Below are 19,821 nucleotides of genomic sequence, written 5' to 3'. Positions count from 1 at the left end.
GTGGGACTGGAAGGGGCTGGATACGCCCTTCTAGGTCCACATAGGAAATAGGTAGTATTGTATGAGGGTCCTTGTTACGGTTAAGGAGGAGGAAATTGGGACTCTGAGAGTCAGAAGGACTGCTGGTGGCCCCAGTTCGGCCCCTTGGGCATGTCACCTTCTCTGCCCATCAATCCTTCACTGTGTACAATGTCGGGGTCGGAGGAGGATCTTGATACCTTGCCTCTTTCCCAGAGCTGTCATAAAATGAGGCTCCACCATCAGCCTTTAGTTTATCCTGCCTCAGAGACCCCACCCCCTTCCCTAGCACCTACACATCGCTTGAGGCCTTCAGCCTCAGATGACCTGCTCTGGGCTCTCCAGTTACAGGGAGCAGAAGAGCCTTCCTTTGGGCTAGAAAGGTTCTGCCTGAGTGGGCTGACAAGCTGGAGGGAAGGGCACCATTGTTCTGTCTTCCTTACTGTCCTTTCCAGGTTTGGCTTCCCCTCTGGGAGTGGCAGCAGGAGCCTGCCATAGTGATATTGATGCAAAGGGGAAAGGTCAAGGTTTGGGTAGGAGGAAGAGGACTTCCCACCCAGTGCTAGGATGTGAGCCAACCTTTCTCAACCCAGTCCTTTTCCCTGTCTCTCCCAAACCTCACCTTCCCCAGACCTGGTGCCCCATTCTTTTTTCCCCTGTTCCCAGCTTCTTCTCCACGGGGGGCAGTTGGCAAAATGGAGCTGGAGAAAAGATCTGAAGGGGATGTTTGGGGGAAAATGAGACCATTTCACTGAAGTCTCCCCATTCCCGTACTCAATAAAAACACACACAGTGAGCCTGGCTGTTAGTGACAGGGCAGAGCTAGTGGCAGAGGTGGGGAGAGAAATTGAATTGATGGTGTGGGACAGCGAGAGGTGGATGCTAGGCAGGCAAGAATCCCTGCCAGTATCTGCCTCTGTCCCCAAAGACCACGCGGAGTTGGGGTGGGGAGTGGGTGGCAAGGTGGGCCCCCAGTGCAGGTGCGGCTGAGGGAAAAGGGGCCTGAGTTTATTTTTGAGACTAAAAGACACAAATACTGTCACCAGAAACATTGTTCCTTTTTCCCAGTAATCATTTATTGGGCGCCTCTTGAACGGCAGGTGATGCGAGACTGAAAAAGATCAAGTCCCTGCTCACATTTTTGGGATGCAGGTAGGAAGAAAGGGCAAGAAAGACTTATCAAACGGTGGAGATTCGAATGTATTATGGGAACTCTAAGAAAGGAAAGGAAAGCGGGAGAAAGCTTAGTGAAGACGACATTTGAGCCGGCTTGGAAGGTGGAAAAGGGGGCTTTAGTGTCGCCCTTCCCCCAGGTCGGCAGCTGGAGCTCAGCCCGGGCGGGCCCGCTCCTCTCCTGGCTCGGATCCCCTTTCAGCCCATTCATCCGGGCCTGGGCCGGGGGTGGGCGGGCAGACAATCAGACACTGTTTTATCCCGGGCATTGGCTCCAGCCTCCCGCTTGGCGCCCGCAACGCGGAGCCGCCGGGGAAATGAGTTTCTCGGGACTCCCTGGGAGCGTAAGAGTCCGAGGCTCTGACGGGGGAGCCGGGCCGGAAGGCTTGACAGCCTGCGCTCCCGCAGGTGAGGCGCAGAAAACACTCCCTCGGGGCAGGGCCAGCCTTCCCCGCAGCCCCGCCCTCCGGCCCGCCGCCGGCCTTCTGGGCCGTAGCCTGGCGCAGGGCCCGCAGAGACAGAGACCTGCGCACTACAACTCCCAGGAGGCCTAGCGACCAGACGGCCGAGGGGCCACTGGAGAAAGGGGCGTCTGCGGCGAATCCCGTCGCCTAGCGTACCGCAGCGGGTGGGCCTCCGTGCGCGTCGCCTCCCAACCAGAGAGGACGTGGCGTACGGCGCCGCCGGAAGTTCCGGAAAGTGGGCCCAGAGGCCGGCCCGAGCTTCCGGGTTGGTCGCGCGCCTTGCTGCGGCCAAGATGGCGACCGAGCATCCCGAGCCTCCCAAAGCGGAATTGCAGCTGCCGCCGCCACCTCCAGGCCACTATGGCGCCTGGGCTGCCCAGGAGCTTCAGGCCAAGTTGGCAGAGATCGGAGCTCCGATCCAGGGTAAGGAACACAGAAAGTCGAGGGACCTTTACGGGCCTGCGGAGAAGCGGAGCCTGGTTACCCGGGAGACCCGGGCGCGAGGGGCGGAGGCGGGCAGCTGGGGTCTGACCTGGCCGGGCTTGCCTGCTCCATTGATCGTGTACTTTGCCCCGCAGGTAATCGCGAGGAGCTGGTGGAGCGGCTGCAGACCTACACCCGCCAGGTAGGTGTTGGCGGCGGGACGTCAGGATAGGCCGAGCTTCTCCAGGAGACCTTATATACCCCATCACGGCTCGGTCTTCATTCTTTCTTTATCTTGGCACAGCAAGGCGGAGGCTTGCCCTTTTTGGCTTGTTCTTGCCTTTGCCAGCTTAGTTGTAATTTCTTGTATCCATCTTGGTCCTCTTCAGTGCCCAGCCGGAGCGCTGGCAGACAGGCACTGGATACGTTTTGTTAAATGAATTGGGAGAGATCGTCGATTAGTGAAACAGCTAGTTTTGGACTGACCTAGAGTCCTTTCTCTTTTGCAGACTGGCATCGTGCTGAATCGGCCGGTTTTGAGAGGGGAAGATGGGGACAAAGCCGCTCCACCTCCCATGTCAGCGCAGGTAGGGAGGTTCTTCCATTTTTTAAGATTCTATCTGCTGATCCTTTTGTAGTTCATGAGCATGATGATTCGGTGTTCGCGTGCATGTGTGAGACCTCACACCCTTGCACATCTCGCCTGACCTGAGTGGGGAATAGAAAGATTCCATCTGTTCAGGGTAGCCCTTCCTCTCACTTGCAGTGTACTTGAGATGCAACTGACTGACTGGGCAAGGAGGTACTGCCATGACAGAATTGTGAGCTCTTCAGTTCTCTCTTTGATGCTGATACTTGCCTCCTTTTCCACTGTCTGCTTCTCCAAATTCTGTCATTCAAGATTCAGCTTGTGGCCAGGTGCAGTGGCACATGCCCGTAATCCCACCACTTTGGGATGCTTAGATGGGAGGGTCACTTGAAGCCAGGGTTCGAGACCAGCCTGGGCAACACAGTGAGACTCTTGTTACTACAAAAAATTTTTAAAAATTAGCTGGGCACGGCAGCACATGCCTATAAAGTCCAAGCTACTCTTTAAGCTGAGGCTCAAGGATTGCTTGAGCCCTGAGGTTCAAGGCTGCAATGAGCTCTGGTTGTGCCACTGTACTCCATGTACTCCATCCTGGGTGACAGAATGAGACTTTACTTCTCTGAAAAAAAAAAAAAAAAAAAGGTTGGGGGGTGATGGGGCAGGGGCTGGGAGATTGTCAGGAAAAATAGCAAATGCACGCCAGAATCAATACCTAGGCAGTGGGTTGACAGGTGCAGCAAACCACCATGGCACACATTTACCAATGTAACAAACCTGCACATCCTGCACGTGTGCCCCAGAACTTACAATAAAATAAAATAAAATAAAAAAATAGGGGGAAAAAAAAGAGGCAGGGGATGGTGGCTCATGTCTGTAATCTCAGCACTTTGGGAGGCCAAGGCCGGTGGATCGCCTGTGATCAGGAGTTTGAAACCAGCCTGGCCAACATGGTGAAACTGTCTCTACTAAAAATACAAAAATTAGCTGGGCGTGGTGGCACATGTCTGTAATCCCAGCTACTTGGGAGGCTGAGGCAGGAGAATCTCTTGAACCCAGGAGGCAGAGGTTGCAGTGAGCCAGTGAGCCGAGATCAGGCCACTGCACTCCAGCCTGGGCGATAGAGCAAGACTGTCTCAAAAAAAAAAAAAAAAAAAGAGAGAGGCAGGGCGTGGTGGCTCACGCCTGTAATCCCAGCACTTTGGGAGGCCGAGGCGGGCAATCACTTGAGGTCATGAGTTCGAGACCAGCATGGCCAACATAGTGAAACCTCGTCTTTCCTAAAAATACAAAAATTAGCCGGGCATCGTGGCAGGCGCCTGTAATCCCAGCTACTTGGGAGGCTGAAGCACGAGAATTGCTTGAACCTGGAAAGCAAAGGTTGCAGTGAGCTGAGATTGCACCATTGCGTTCCAGCCTGGGTGACAGACTCTATCTCAAAAAAAAAAAAAAAAAAAAAAAAAAAAATACAGCTTGAATACAAGGAAGCCCGACTTGTCCCTACCCAGCTGGAAGCAATCACCCTCTTCTTTGCCTGCCCCAGGAACAGTTCCCATGTTCTTTTGTGAGACATTGAGAGCTCCCTGATTTGATTTCATACTCCTTGCATTTAGCAGTCATTGGGGTTTGCATTGCCCTGGTACAGTGGTTCCTGTTTATTTAAGTCCTCTCAATTTCCATGTTGCTTCTGATCCAGGATTTGCCTCTTTTTCTCTAAAGCAGTGGCTCTGACCTAGGATCTGTTGATCTCTGTGTGTAGAATGAGGAGTCCCTAGATGGCCTCAGAGGTGTCTTTGAGTCTCCTGGAATTGTATGCAGAGTCTGTATTCAGGATATCTTTCTGGAGAGAGTGGATAGCTTCTTGTGGTTGGTGCCAGAAGTTAACATTCTCATATCTTTATAGGGCTATGGAGCATTCTCTCTTATGAATTAGGAACTATGTGTCATTTGACTTAGAATCCCAGCTCCTGACTCAAAGTAGATCCCCCAGATATGTGCAGATGAGTAGATAAATGTTTCCTAATTTTATGATCATATTTTCTCCACAGCTCCCTGGAATTCCCATGCCACCACCACCTTTGGGACTCCCCCCTTTGCAGCCTCCTCCACCTCCCCCACCACCTCCACCAGGCCTTGGCCTTGGCTTTCCTATGGCCCACCCACCAAATTTGGGGCCCCCGCCTCCTCTCCGTGTGGGTGAGCCAGTTGCACTGTCAGAGGAGGAGCGGCTGAAGTTGGCTCAGCAGCAGGCGGCATTGCTGATGCAGCAGGAGGAACGTGCCAAGCAGGTAGGGCAGGGGGAAGCCCTGGCCTGGGCCTCATTAGGTCCCTGAAGGGGCAGTGGAGCCTTAAGAGAAAGCTGGGTCCTAGAACTAAGGCTTCTGGGAAGGTCGGGACTAAATATTGGAACATGGGCCCTTGACTGGAAGAGGATCTCAAGAAGCAAGAGTTGTGGCAGATTGGCCCGTTGGATATTGGTGCTGGTATGAACTTGTTTTCTTTTTTAAGCAGGGAGATCATTCGCTGAAGGAACATGAGCTCTTGGAGCAGCAGAAGCGGGTAATACCCCTCCCCCTGACCTTTGACCTCATGGTCCAATCCATTGGCTGTCATTTGTATTGCTTCGAATGCACCAATCAAGTTTTGTTCCCAACTAAGTACTAGTGTCTTCCAAAGCATTCAATTTTTCTTGAAGTTCAGGAATTGACAGACTATGACCTGTGGCCTGTATGTGCATGGCCTGTGAGCTAAAAACAACTTTAAAATTTTTTAAGGATTATAAGAAAACCCAAACAAAAATATGTACCAGAGTCCATATGGTAATCCATAAAGCCTAAAGTATTTACCTTCCGACCTATTCAAAAAGAGCATGCTGACTTCTGCTCGCCTTACATGACATCATTCTAGATAGGACTCTGGGTAATTGAGTTATTTGTATTGGATTTAGACAAAATAGGACTGTAAGTCCGGGAATGTTATATAAGATATTTGGCCCCAGAGGTGCGTTGCATTAGTCATTACGCAGTGGATTACTCAGGAGTATTAAAAACTGAGCATTAAAAGCAACAAGTATGAGCTGGGCGTGGTGGCTCACACCTGTAATCCTAGCACTTTGGGAGGCTGAGGTGGGCAGATCGCTTGAGCTCAGGAGTTCGAGACCAGCCTGGCCAACATGATGAAACCCTGTCTCTATCAGAAGTACAAAAATTAGCCAGGTGTGGTGGCGCATGCCTGTAGTCCTAGCTACTTGGAAGGCTGAGGTGGGAGGATGGCTTGAGCTGGGGAGGCAGAGGTTGCAGTGAGCTGAGATCATGCCACTGTACTCCAGCCTAGGCAACAGAGCCAGACCTTGTCTCAAAAAAAAAAAAAAAAAAAAAAACCACAAGTCTCAACCTGTGGATAAAGTACTGTCTTTGCCCAGATTGTGCTGGATCTTGAGGGGTAGATATAAGAAAAGAGCTCAAAAGTTTCTAATGTATCTTTTGGGGAAGAAAACTCTCTGAAAAGTAGAAGGCACTGTTTGGCTCAATATGAAATTCCCTGCTTGGAACCAGAAGTTTCCTGGGGTTTTCCTTGGTGTTATTTCTAGGGATTTTCCGTTGTGATGAGAGGGCTCCTCCATTTGGATTAGTAGCCTGGAAGTGTGGGGGTGGAGGGGATGTCAGCACCCAAGGGGTTTGTGATTGTTCTCCTTGGGCCCATTACCCGCTGAAAGAATGCATTTGCCAGGGGCTGCCTGCCAAACTAGTTTTCAGGCAGTGTCTACTCCTACTTCCCTCCTGTAGGCAGCTGTGTTATTGGAGCAGGAACGACAGCAGGAGATTGCCAAGATGGGCACCCCAGTCCCTCGGCCACCACAAGACATGGGCCAGATTGGTGTGCGCACTCCTCTGGGTCCTCGAGGTGAGACCCTGGGATGGAGGGGAAGAGCAAGAAAAGTGATTTAGACATTTTTAAAAAGACTTTTAAAGTATCTATCACATTTAAAAAGAGCATATATAATAAACATACAGTTTAATGGTTTTTTACACACTGAACACACCTGTACAACCAGCACCTGGACCATGATCAGCACCCCGAAAGCCCCGCCAAACGCCCCCCTCCCCGCAGGTTCACCATCGCCCTTTTAGCAAGGGAGGGAATTTTGTATGTGAGTGTTTTGTCTCTTCTGACATTGGATTTCTTTTTCCCGTCTCTCAGTAGCTGCTCCAGTGGGCCCAGTGGGCCCCACTCCTACAGTTTTGCCCATGGGAGCCCCTGTTCCCCGGCCTCGTGGTCCCCCACCGCCCCCTGGAGATGAGAACAGAGAGGTGAGACTAACGATTTCCTCCTAGGTATAAGAGAGTGGTAGTTTAGGAGGGGACTATTTTTGGATTTTTAGAGAAGGGTTCTGTGAGAAGATGGGGGGACTTAAATTCCTGGGGGTAGTGGGGAGCCGTACTTATTTAAACTAAGGGTACAGCAGAGGGATTGGGGAGACATTACTGAGGCAGAGTCTTGGGGTCCCTCTGAGGAACACTGAACCTCACTGAGCCCAGTTGGTGTTGCCCACTCTCTGCTGCTTACATCACCTGGGCAGCAGCCTTTCTAGTCCAAGAGGTAGAAGCTGGTGGGAAAAGGGCACTGTGATTCGCCTTCTCTGACCGGTTGTCTCTGGCAGATGGATGACCCCTCTGTGGGCCCCAAGATCCCACAGGCTTTGGAGAAGATCCTGCAGCTGAAGGAGAGCCGCCAGGAAGAGATGAACTCTCAGCAGGGTGAGTGCCAGGCGTCCTGAGGCTGTAGCCACAGAACCTGGAGAGGCTGAGCTGAGTCCTCGTCCCTCTGTCCCTTTCCCTTGCCTCTTGGTAAAGGCAGGTTACTGTGAATGAGTGCAGGGCGCATTGGCACCATGAAGACTCGTTACCACCTTCTTCCTTACAGAGGAAGAGGAAATGGAAACAGATGCTCGCTCATCCCTGGGCCAGTCAGCGTCAGAGACTGAGGAGGACACAGTGTCCGTATCTAAAAAGGAGGTAGGGGCTGGAGCTGAGTCTGGAAGGAAAGGCAGGAGATGGGACTTGGGTACGGAAATAACACAGTTTATAAGTGTTCAGTAAGTAATAGCTTCTGTTTTGTGCCAATTTCCACCCTCAGCATCTTACAGATATTTTTCATTTAATTGCTTTTGAGTTTCAAGTACTATGCATGCCTACATTTTACAGCTGAAAAAGCTGAGGTTCTGAGACGCACAGTAATTTACCCAAAGGCACACAGCTTGTGAGTGGCAGAACTTTGGAGTCTGCCTCCAAGGCCCCTTCGCAGCCACTTCATGAGATGGCCTCCGAAAAGCCTGACCGTTGAGCTGTGGGGGAGACCGGGGGAGGAGTTTAGGGGTTGGGGTGCTGGCACAGTACTTGGATTCCCTGACCCAGCTGGTTTTCCTCCTCCTGACAGAAAAACCGTAAGCGCAGGAACCGAAAGAAGAAGAAAAAGCCCCAGCGGGTGCGAGGGGTGTCCTCTGAGAGCTCTGGGGACCGGGAGAAAGACTCAACCCGATCCCGTGGCTCTGACTCCCCAGCAGCTGATGTTGAGATTGAGTATGTGACTGAAGAACCTGAAATTTACGAGCCCAACTTTATCTTCTTTAAGAGGATCTTTGAGGCTTTTAAGGTACAAGGAGAGCGTGCTCGGAAGGGGCAGTGCCAAACAGGGAAGGGGCTCAGAGGTGGGTGCGAGGCAGCAGTGAACAGGCATGTTTTTAGTGCTGGCTTTAGGAACTGGGAAGGGGCTCAGAGGGCAGGGGTTTCACCTTGTCTGCCTCCTCAGCTCACTGATGATGTGAAGAAGGAGAAGGAGAAGGAGCCAGAGAAACTTGACAAATTGGAGAACTCTGCAGCCCCCAAGAAGAAGGGATTTGAAGAGGAGCACAAGGACAGTGATGACGACAGCAGTGATGATGAGCAGGTCAGGCCCAACCCTCCTGGTGGGAAGCAGGGACTCTGGGCACAGGTGACTGAGATGCATCCAGAGAGGGACCATGGTGAACACTTGCAGAGCTTTGGGGGCTTAAGTTTGGGGTGGGTTGGGCAGTTTCATTCACATCTGAGTCCTGCTCAAAAGAGGTGATTGTTCTGTTCTAGGAAAAGAAGCCAGAAGCCCCCAAGCTGTCCAAGAAGAAGTTGCGCCGAATGAACCGCTTCACTGTGGCTGAACTCAAGCAGGTAAGCCCTGAGAGTATTCTGCAGGCCCTGGATCCCAGCTGGGAGACCACCTGGGGAGCCAGGGAGGTGAAAAGGAGTTCTTTGAAGGAGGTGTGAGTGATTTGGGTTTAGGTCCTTTGAGGAAGAAGAGCTTCAGAACTGAGAAGTCGGGGCTCTCAAGAACATGCATTACTATGTGTTTTCCAGCTGGTGGCACGGCCCGATGTTGTGGAGATGCACGATGTGACAGCGCAGGACCCTAAGCTCTTGGTTCACCTCAAGGCCACTCGGAACTCCGTGCCTGTGCCACGCCACTGGTGTTTTAAGCGCAAGTACCTGCAGGGCAAACGGGGTATTGAGAAGCCCCCCTTCGAGCTGCCAGACTTCATCAAACGCACAGGCATCCAGGAGATGCGAGAGGCCCTGCAGGAGAAGGTGAGAGCCTGCCCTCGGGTGTCCCCATCCTTCACAGCAGTGTGCTTCAAAATGGGAATATGGGTTGAAACCCACCTACCACCTACTTGTTACTTGTCTAATTATCCTTTTGTTTTCCTTCTCTGCTCTTCTTCCCCTCTGCCTTCACGTTGCCAGCTCACCTGGTGACTCCTTTCTTAGATGCACTTTGTGGCTAGGGATTCATGGTGGTTGTGTAACTTCTTAATTTTAAAGCTTTTAGTTAAATGCTCTGAACTCAGGAGGTACAAAAGAACACGGGGATGTCTCTGCCTTCCAGAGAAATGATGAGATTCATCTCTTGATGAGATGGTTTAAAAACTAGTTATTGATATACACAGCTGAGGCTGATATTGTGTAGTCTGTTTTGTTCAGCATGGATTATGTAATTTTGAAGGGTTTGAGCAGGAAGGATTTTGGTGACTTTCGGGGTGAGATAATTGAGGCTTCCCTTGATCTCTTTTGGAGTTGGGAGCTGGATTCTCTACATGAATTTGGTGAGTACTTGTTAAGGCTTGTCTTCTGCCATTCTCTACAGGAAGAACAGAAGACCATGAAGTCAAAAATGCGAGAGAAAGTTCGGCCTAAGATGGGCAAAATTGACATCGACTACCAGAAACTGCATGATGCCTTCTTCAAGTGGCAGACCAAGCCAAAGCTCACCATCCATGGGGACCTGTACTATGAGGTTTGGGAGGGGGCTGGGAGAGGTCAGGCCGGGCCTTGGGGTTGAGACTGTCTAGGGCTTTTTTTTTTTGAGACGGAGTCTCGCTCTGTCGCCCAGGCTGGAGTGCACTGGCGCGATCTCCACTCACTGCAAGCTCTGCCTCCTGGGTTCACGCCATTCTCCTGCCTCAGCCTCCCGAGTAGCTGGGACTACAGGCGCCCACCACCTCGCCTGGCTAATTTTTGTATTTTTAGTCGAGACGGGGTTTCACCATGTTAGCCAGGGTGGTCTCGATCTCCTGACCTCGTGATCTGCCCGTCTCGGCCTCCCAAAGTGCTGGGATTATAGGCGTGAGCCACCGCGCTTGGCCTTTTTTTTTTTTTTTTTTTTTTTTTTTTTTTTAAATATGAGGTCTCACCCGTTACCCAGGCTGGAGTGCAGTGGTATGATCTTGCTTCACTGTAGCCTCTGCCTCCTGGGCTCAAGCAGTCCTCCCATCTCAGCCCCCCGAGTAGCTGGGACCACAGACACACCACACCCAGCTAATTTTTTGTATTTTTGGTAGAGACAGGGTTTTGCTATGTTGCCCAGGCTAGTCTCAAACTCCTGAGCTCAAGTGATCCACCCGCCTCAGCCTCCCAAAGTGCTGGGTTTACAGGCATGAACCACCGCACCTGGCCCAGGAGGGCTTCTGAAGCAATTACAATAGTTCCTCAGCCTTAGAATTGCCCATTGACTACCCTTGGATGAGATGGAATTTAAATTGAGGTCCTATTTGGAGGAGAGATGCAGATCTGGTGGCTTCTTTCCCTGATAGACTCTTCTTATCCTGTCTTAGAAGTGATAATGGTGGTGGGTGGTTTAGGGATGGAGGGGCCAAGGGACAGTTGCTTTTAGGAAACTTTTAATATTGGGGGTGGTAGAGAAGTTGGTATTTTTTTTTCCTGATCCTTGAAATCGTAGTCCCCTTGATGTCATGGAATTTATGAGGTGGAAGAATTTTGCAGATCATCCTGTCGAGTACCCTCGTTTTACAGATGAGAAGGCAGGTCCTAACGTTGGCTGTCTTCTCATAGTGGGTTATTGACAGCACTGGGAGTCTGGCCTGGTTTTTATTCCTTCCCCGACTTTGGCCAGGGAAAGAAGTGATGAGAATCAGAGTGGGAGCCAGGTAGCCCTCACTGGGATTTTATATCTGATGTGGGTTAGGTCTTCTCGCCTTTGTTTTCACGTCCTCTTGCCATTGTGCTCCCACTGAGTGTCTGGGTCTGCAATGTAGCATGCTCTGTTTTTCCCTCAGGGGAAGGAGTTCGAGACACGACTGAAGGAGAAGAAGCCAGGAGATCTGTCTGATGAGCTAAGGATTTCCTTGGGGATGCCAGTAGGACCAGTGAGTGTCAGTTAGCTGTCTGGGGAAGCAGCGAAGTGGGTGGGGATTGGAGCGGAAGGCAGTGACAGGGATATGGTTTGGCAGATGGTATCCTGTTCTCTTTTTCCTGCAGAATGCCCACAAGGTCCCTCCCCCGTGGCTGATTGCCATGCAGCGATACGGACCACCCCCATCGTATCCCAACCTGAAAATCCCTGGGCTGAACTCGCCCATCCCTGAGGTGAGCATTGTCCTTTCATTCATTCTTGGCTGTTTCTGCTTTTGAACTGGAAGGTGATTTTTTTGTTTTCCTTCTCTAACTCCACCATGTGTTTCTTTATTTAAAAAAATTTTTATTGACACATAATATTTGTCATATACCATGGGTATGTGTGGAAAAAACAAGTAATGGTTTTTGTTTTTTAAAAAACTGACATGCTCATCATAAAATATTCAGTCAGAATCGACAAGTACAAAGATGAAAGCAAGTCACAATTTTACCACTCAGAAATAGCCAAATTCACTATTTGGTGAATGTGTTTCCAGATATGTCTCTGAATATAAGAATGGCCAGAGAGAAATAATTTTATCTTAGCCAGATGTGGTGTCTCAACACCTGTAATCCCAGCACTTTGGGAGGCTGAGGTGGGAGGATCCCTTGGGGCCAGGAGTTTAAGACTAGCCTGGGCAACATAGTGAAACCGCATCTCTACTTTAAAAAAAAAAAAAGAAAAGAAATAATTTTTTTTTTTTAGTTTCACTTCAATCTATCAGAAATAATTTTATCTCAAGAATGTCTTCAAATTTATTCTTATTTTAAAGTAATCATTAAAAAAATTGACAGATAAGAGTCATTAAAGTAAAAAAGTAGTATTGTTAAACTTTAGATAGAAACTTCCGCCCCTTAAGATAAATAGATTCTGAACAAGCTAGCCTTCCAAAGTTAGGAAAACTCAGTAAGAAATTGAAGTCATGTTTTCAACGTACGTATTTTGGTTTCAGACAGCAGAGACTCTGCCATGACAGAAGAGGTTATTAGCATACTTTCTGCCTCCTGTCTCCTTATCCTGTTGCCTCCAGATTTTAGTTGTTTATTAATTTTGGTTTCTAATGCTTCATAACATTTAATTTTATTCTGCAGTCATAATTTCCAGAGTTCCCAAGTGTCAGCTCTGTACTTTTGAGTGTGCCTTTTCTCTAGGGCTTCAGAATTTCTTTTGCAGCTAAGGAGTGAACTGATTGTGCTCACTGTCTTGCAGAGCTGTTCCTTTGGGTACCATGCTGGTGGCTGGGGCAAACCCCCGGTGGATGAGACTGGGAAACCGCTCTATGGGGATGTGTTTGGAACCAATGCTGCTGAATTTCAGGTATGGGCTATGTACTGGCGATCTTGGTTTTACTTAACATCATGAAGGTTAGAGATTGTTGGTTTATAGCTTCATTATCAGGGAGTTGCGTGTTCTGACACAGCAGAGCCTGGAAAAGGGCAAACATTTTCCTGAGATGTTAACGCAAGCCCCTCACTGGAATTTGAGCTCTAGGTAGGTAGGGATTATTGTCTGTGTGTTGACTCTTAACACCCCTTCAGCTTAAAACAGCCTGGTACATAACAGGTACTTAGAAAACATTTGTTGACTGATTAAGTGATTTCTTTCAGACCAAGACTGAGGAGGAAGAGATTGATCGGACCCCTTGGGGGGAACTGGAACCATCTGATGAAGAATCCTCAGAAGAAGAGGAAGAGGAAGAAAGTGATGAAGACAAACCAGATGAGACAGGCTTTATTACCCCTGCAGACAGGTGGGGGAAGCAGAGAGTGCCTCTTGGAAATGGCTTATCTTTGGGGGCCTTCTCTTTACTCCAGAGCTTGTTCCTCTCTTCACAGTGGCCTCATCACTCCTGGAGGCTTCTCATCAGTGCCTGCTGGAATGGAGACCCCTGAACTCATTGAGCTGAGGAAGAAGAAGATCGAGGAGGCGATGGATGGGTGAGGGTGCCAGACAGGGCTTCACTTCCCGTTGGCTGACTGGCTGACTGTTGTTCCTTTCTCCCCCATCCCTTTTTAAAAAATTATTGAACCAACTCTGCCAGGCGATACTCCAGGCAGGGAGGAGTCAGCAGTTGAGGTAAACTGGTAATCAGAGAACAAGATACTTTCAGATGTAGATAAGGATGCTCAAGCAGAGGAAACTGGGTAATGGGATGGGGTGGCAGGGAGGCCTTTGGGAAGGCCTCATTGGGGAGGTGGTGCTTGAACTGAGACCGGAATGGAAAAGCGCCAGCCACAGGATCATCTGGATCAGAAGTAACAGTAAGTGCAAGCAAGTGCAAAGGCCCTGAGACAGGGATGCGCTAGTATTTTGAAGCTCCATTTTTAGGTACTTGAATGTGTGGTGTTGTTAGGTCTTCATGAATTGACCCCTTTATCATGAAATGACCTTCTCTTTATCCATTCTGCTCTTTGTTCCCTTTTTCCTGTTTTTATACCTTCTTTTGGATTACTTGAACAATTTCTATGATTCCATTTTATCTCCAGTGTTGGTTAATTAGCTGTTAAGTTTTTGCTTTGTTATTTTAGTGGGTGCTCTGGGGTTTATCGTAGATCATGTCTATATCAGGATCTAGCTTCTCTTGATGTCACACTGCTTCCAGATGGCATTAAGAGCCGCGATAGTGTACTTCGCTCTCCGCCCAACTTTGCACTGTGTTATCATGTATTTACATGTTATAAATCCTGTACTGTATAGTTATTATTTTTGTTTAAATGGTCAGTTTTCTTTTAGGGAGGTTTAAATAAGAATCATGCATGAAGCCATGTAGTTACCATTTTTGTTTCTTTCATTTCTTTGTGTAGATACAGGTTTCTATCTGATATCATTTTTCCTCTGCCTGAAGGGCTTCCTTTAATGTTTCTTTAGGGGTCATGGTGGCTTACGCCTGTCATCTCAGCACTTTGGGAGAAGGCTGAGGTGGTAGATTGCTAGAGTCCAGGAATTTTGAGACCAGCCTGGGCAACATAGTGAGACCCCATTTCTACAAAACAAACATTTCTTATATTGTGGGTCTGCTGGTTTTGAATTCGTTCAGCTTGGGTAGTCTTAAAAATTCTTTATTTGGCCTTCATTTTTGAAAGATCTTTGCCAGGTATAGGATTCTAGGTTGACAATTTTTTTTCTTTCAATACTTTTTTTTTTTCTTTTTTGAAATGGAGTCTTGCTATGTCACCCAGGCTGGAGTGCAGTGGTGTGATCTTGGCTCACTGCAACCTCCACCTCCTGGGTTCAAGCGATTCTGCTTCAGCCTCCTGAGTAGCTGGGATTACGTGTGCATGCCACCACATCCAGCTAATTTTTATATTTTTGTAGGGATGGGGTTTTGCCATGTTGCCCAGGCTGGTCTCGAGCTCCTGGCTTCAAGTGATCCACCTGCCTTGGCCTCCCAGAGTGTTGGGATTATAGGCGTTAGCCACCACATCAACCTTCTTTCAGTACTTTTAAGATGTTGCTCCAGTGTCTGTCTTCTTTCTTGCATTGTTTCTGGTGAGAAAGCTGCTGTCATTCTTACGTTTGTTCCTGTGTACATAATGTGTCATTTTTATTTGGCTGTTTTTAAGATTTTATCGCTAGTTCTAACAATTTGACTGCAATGTGCCTGGGTGTAGTTTCCGAGTGTTCCTTTGCTTGGGGTTTTTAAAGCATCTTAGATCTGGGTTTTTAGTTTTTATTAATTTGGGGGAAATTTTGGTCATGATTTCTCCAAATATTTTCTCTGTTCCCTTCTCTTTCCTCTCACCTTATTCCTCTGTTAAGTTGTCCCACTGCTCACTGATGCTTTTCATTTTTTTTTTTTTTTTTGAGACGGAGTCTTGCTCTGTTGCCCAGGCTGGAGTGCAGTGGCCGGATCTCGGCTCACTGCAAGCTCTGCCTCCCGGGTTCACGCCATTCTCCTGCCTCAGCCTCCCGAGTAGCTGGGACTACAGGCGCCCGCCACCTCGCCCAGCTAGTTTTTTGTAATTTTTAGTAGAGACGGGGTTTCACCGTGTTAGCCAGGATGGTCTCTTATCTCCTGACCTCGTGATCCGCCCGTCTCGGCCTCCCAAAGTGCTGGGATTACAGGCTTGAGCCACTGCGCCCGGCCGATGCTTTTCATTTTTAAAGAAATTCTTCTCTCTTTGTATTTCACTTTAGAAAATTTCTATTGCTATGTGTTCAAGTTTACTATTATTTTCTTCTGTAATTTCTGGTCTAACAGTAATCCCATACAATATAATTCTCCTTTCTAGAAGTTTGATTTCAGGTCTTTTAAATCTATTCTTTCTCTCTTAACTTTTTGAACATGTGGAATGCAGTTATAACAATATTTTATTTTTATTTTATCTTATTTTATTTTATGATGGAGTCTTACCCTGTTGCCTAGCCTGGAGTGCAGTGGCATAATCTCGGCTTACGGCAACCTCTGCTGCCCAGGTTCAAGCGATTCTTGTGCCGCAGCCTCCCAAGTAGCTGGGACTACAGGTGTGTGCCACCACACCCAGCTACTTTTTTTGTATTTTTAGTAGAGACAGGGTTTCACCATGTTGACCGAGCTGTTCTTGAACTCCTCAGGTGATCCGCCTGTCTCAGCCTCCCAAAGTGCTGGGATTATAGGCATGAGCCACCACACCTGGCTATAACAACATTTTAATGTATTGTCTGCTAACTCTAACATTTGTGCCATTTCTGGGTTGATTGCCATTAGTGGATTCATTTTCCTCATATGGATTGTATTTTCCTACTCTTTTGCATGCCTGGTAATTTTTTTTTCTTTTCCTTTTTTCTTTTGAGAGAGGTTCTCACTGTGTTGCCCAGGCTGGTCTTGAACTTCTGAGCTCAAGCAGTCCTCCTGCCTCAGCTTCCCAAAGTGCTGGGATTACAGGTGTGAGCCACCAGACCTGTCCAGTGCCTGGTAATTTTTTACTGAATGCTAGGCTTTGTGAAATTTACCTTGTTGGGTCCATGATATTTTTGTATTCCTGTAGATTTTCTTCAGCTCATTCAGGAATATAGTTATATGGAGCTAGTTTGATCCTTTCAGGTCTTGTTTTTGGGGTTCTTGAGGCAGGACTGAAGCAGTCCTCCCCACTGTGAGGCACAAGTGCCTGTGGACTCTACCCACCGCCCTGTGAATCAGGAGGTTTTTCCGTCTGGCTAGTGGGAGTTGCACTATTCCCAGTTCTGAGTGAGCAGCAGGTGCTGTTACGAATCCTTTCGGGTGCTTCTTTCCCTGTCCTTGGTAGGCATGTGCTGCTTAGTACTCCCCTGCATACTTGAGGACCTTCTCTAGGTCTCTTGAGTTCTCTCTCAGCTCTTTTCTTCAGTACTCTATCCTGTGAACTCTAGCTGCCTTGATCTCCCTGGACTTTCAGCTTCATCCTCCCAACTCATGGAGTCCTCAGGGCTCTCCATGCGTCTTCCCTCTGTTCTGTGGCCTGCAAACTCTTGGTGCAGTATGCTGGGGCAGTTGAAGGGCTCATTGCATTTGTTTCCTATCTTGCAGGAATCACTGTGCTTTGTTGCCCCATGTCTAGTGTCTTGAAAACCACTGTTTCATATATTTTGCCCATTTTTTGGTTGTTTCAGGCAGGAGGGTGTATCTGGTTCCTGTTGCTCCTTGTCAGGAAGCAGAAGTCTCAAGCTTTGCATATTCAAGGAAGAAAAATAAAGAAGGGTACTGTGGACAGAGTATAGTGAGGAGGGCTTGGGTAAGGGATCAGGCTATGAACCCTTTAGGTCATGGTAAGGAGTTTAGATTTTATTCAGATAATGATCAGAAGCCTCAGAGGGTTTTGAGCAAAGGTCTGACAGGACCTGCCATCCATTTTAAGCCATTTTCTCTGGCTCTTGTGTGGAGAATAGATTGTCACCTCTTCCAGTGGGAGAGGTGGAGATGATGGACACAGTCTGGGGTAATAGTGGTAGAGGTGCTCTTATTCCTAGTGTAATCCTTGAAATTAGTGGTGAAACTGGCTGTGGATGGCTCTTGCGTCGGAAGGCCTGAAGTGTGAATTACGTACATGAGAACTCAAGGCATGACATTCTTCGGGTGGGAACTGTTGTCGCCTGCTCTCTCTTGCTAGCTTCTCTGTACCAAAGTTCTCTTGGAAACTTTGAGCCTCTCTGACCTTTTGACCCTTCTGTACATGTGGGAGTCCTGGTCTGTGATCCCCTAACTTGGTTTAGGGGGCCCCTTAGCTCCATCTGTGTTCCCTGGAGTCAGCACTGTGCCACCCTCCCCTTCCCCCTGCCCAATTATTTTCTGTCATGGGCTTCCATGAACTGCAGAGGCTGCATCCTTGGGGAGCTCAGAAGCTCTCCAAGGCGCTGAGTGGAGGTGCCACCTGTATCTTTTGTTTCTGCTTCTGGAGACCCTTTTGTCCCTTCCTTTTTGGGCCTGATCCCATTGTCCTTCACAGAAGTGAGACACCTCAGCTCTTCACCGTGTTGCCAGAGAAGAGAACAGCCACTGTTGGGGGAGCCATGATGGGATCAACCCACATTTATGATATGTCCACGGTGAGTACTTGGAGGACACACTGCTTTTGGAGGCTGAGAAGGGCGGCAGAAGCTAGGGCTTCTCTGACTCTCTTTGGAGGTGACAAGGCCCTGATCTCCTTTCCAGGTTATGAGCCGGAAGGGCCCAGCTCCTGAACTGCAAGGTGTGGAAGTGGCGCTGGCGCCTGAGGAGTTGGAGCTTGATCCTATGGCCATGACCCAGAAGTATGAGGAGCATGTGCGGGAGCAGCAGGCTCAAGTAGAGAAGGAGGACTTCAGCGACATGGTGGCTGAGCATGCTGCCAAACAGAAGGTAGGCGCTTCCAGGGGCGCTGGGCTGGGTGAGAGCCAGGGACCCTGGCCTGCCGTTTTCAGTGGTGTGGTGCCCTCTAGTGGTGAGAGTGAGGGTGGCCTCTGCTTGCTGCCCTGTGCGCTTAGATTTGGAAGTCTTAGAAATCCTCCAGTGGGCTGCCCTCTTTAAGGACGATGAGGGGGAGGAACTCAGCCAAGTCTGAGAGGGAGCTCGAAGAGAATCCAGATTCAGCACCTTTCCCACAGACTTCTATGTCTATGTCAGGCTGCCCACCCTTGTTTTGGGGGTCTGGGGGTGGTTCAACCTGTTATAACCTGTGTCTCTTTCTCCCTATACAGCAAAAGAAACGGAAAGCTCAGCCCCAGGACAGCCGTGGGGGCAGCAAGAAATACAAAGAGTTCAAGTTTTAGGTCCCCTCATGCTGGCCCTTTTTTTGGCCCTCTGTCTGGATGCCTGGGCTTCACAAAAGAGCCATCTCTCCCGCAGTTCCCAAGGACTTGTCATTTCATGTTCTTATTTTAGACCTGTTTTGTAAATAAAGCTGTTTCCCAAGGAAAGAGATGAATATGTAACACTCCTGATCCTCCCTCATCTCCTTTTAGCCCCTTCTTGCAAAAGGACTAAAATAGCCTCTTTCTACAATCACTGGGCTGCCCCAGTAACCACGAACATGAACTGGGATCAGATGGCGCAGTTGACTGGTGGTGACGCCAACCCCGGGCTGAAATCTGTTTCACCACTGCCCTGCTTTGTAGGAAGGCTTGGGGGAAGTACCTCTAGGTCTGGTTTGACCTTACTACTTTGTCCTTGGGGAGTAAAAATAGCCAGCTTAGCGCCCTAGCGTGGTGGAGGAAGTAACAGTGGGCTTGGGAAGTAGGCCAGGGCAGGCCTTCCCAATTGACCTTGTGACCAGAAGTCCAAGTCCTTACCTGTGTGAGCACTTAGCTCAAAAGCTAAATTGTCCTGAGTCCATGCGAGCCCTTGGCTTCAAGCAACACTAGTCGCTGGGATTTGGGGTTTGTGTGTGGGATGGGGGGACCTGCTTTCTCCAGGTTCTTACCCCTGGTCCTGAGCAGCCTTTCTGACAGACTAGAGCAGGCTGGATCACTGGCTCCCATGGGCATTTGCCAGCCTGTGGGGAGGGGAGTCGTGCTGCTGTTGTACTACTGGTGTTTAAGTGCACCAGTGGAGGCGCTCACTTGCTGGAGGGTTCAAGATGGTTTTGGGGTGGAGGGGGGGTGATCCAGATAGGACGTGGCAGCTGAGCTAGGCCTTAGGAGGAATGGAATTTTAGAAATTTGGTAAGCAACAAAGCACTGGCACTCTAAAGGATTTGGGGGGTAGGGGAACTGTAGGGAAAGAAGAGGAAGGTTGGCTCCAGATGGGCCCCGGGGTAGCTTGAGATTCACTCGTGCGAAGAATCTTCTGGACTCCAGGTCCCTGAGCTCCCGCTTGCCCTTGGGGCGGGAACTTCCCGGATCACAGGCACTCGCGGTGGCAGCGGGCTCCGCGTGTCCGCCGACCTCACCGTTTGCCGCCCGCAGGGCAGGGCTAGGTCGGTAGGCGGAGAGCGGGCTTCCCCGGGGAGACCCCCACCGCTGGCGGCGGTTTCGGCATTGGCTCCGAAGACTCGAGGGGCCGAG

General features: G+C 49.3%; 2 protein-coding genes and 1 pseudogene across 6 annotated transcripts in view; 2 read left to right on the top strand and 1 right to left on the bottom strand.

Annotated features, from left to right (window-relative positions):
* EFEMP2 (EGF containing fibulin extracellular matrix protein 2) overlaps positions 1–19,821 on the bottom strand; it is a 363,083-nt gene that overhangs the window by 194,227 nt on the left and 149,035 nt on the right. The gene's annotated exons all lie outside the window — the stretch shown is intronic.
* SF3B2 (splicing factor 3b subunit 2) lies at positions 1,810–18,735 on the top strand. Of its 5 annotated transcripts, none has more exons than XM_050756604.1 (22): positions 1,810–2,078; positions 2,234–2,280; positions 2,588–2,665; positions 4,713–4,952; positions 5,176–5,223; positions 6,450–6,567; positions 6,868–6,974; positions 7,325–7,421; positions 7,588–7,679; positions 8,101–8,316; positions 8,473–8,610; positions 8,787–8,867; positions 9,054–9,281; positions 9,838–9,987; positions 11,267–11,356; positions 11,469–11,576; positions 12,595–12,702; positions 12,993–13,135; positions 13,221–13,322; positions 17,787–17,886; positions 17,993–18,178; positions 18,517–18,735. In XM_050756604.1, exons 1-22 carry the CDS (start codon positions 1,949–1,951, stop codon positions 18,586–18,588), a joined length of 2,679 nt encoding a protein of 892 aa, XP_050612561.1. In that variant the 5' UTR covers positions 1,810–1,948; the 3' UTR covers positions 18,589–18,735. The 5 variants fall into 5 exon arrangements, with proteins under 5 accessions (XP_050612561.1, XP_050612559.1, XP_050612558.1 ...); XM_050756602.1 differs by having other exon boundaries at positions 6,865–6,974; XM_050756601.1 differs by having other exon boundaries at positions 5,173–5,223.
* On the top strand, positions 2,705–2,787 carry LOC126936748 (uncharacterized; annotated as a pseudogene).

The sequence above is a fragment of the Macaca thibetana genome, chromosome 14, assembly GCF_024542745.1.
Source record: "Macaca thibetana thibetana isolate TM-01 chromosome 14, ASM2454274v1, whole genome shotgun sequence".
Taxonomy (NCBI): domain Eukaryota; kingdom Metazoa; phylum Chordata; class Mammalia; order Primates; family Cercopithecidae; genus Macaca; species Macaca thibetana.
This window is presented reverse-complemented; position numbering and strand designations above follow the sequence as displayed.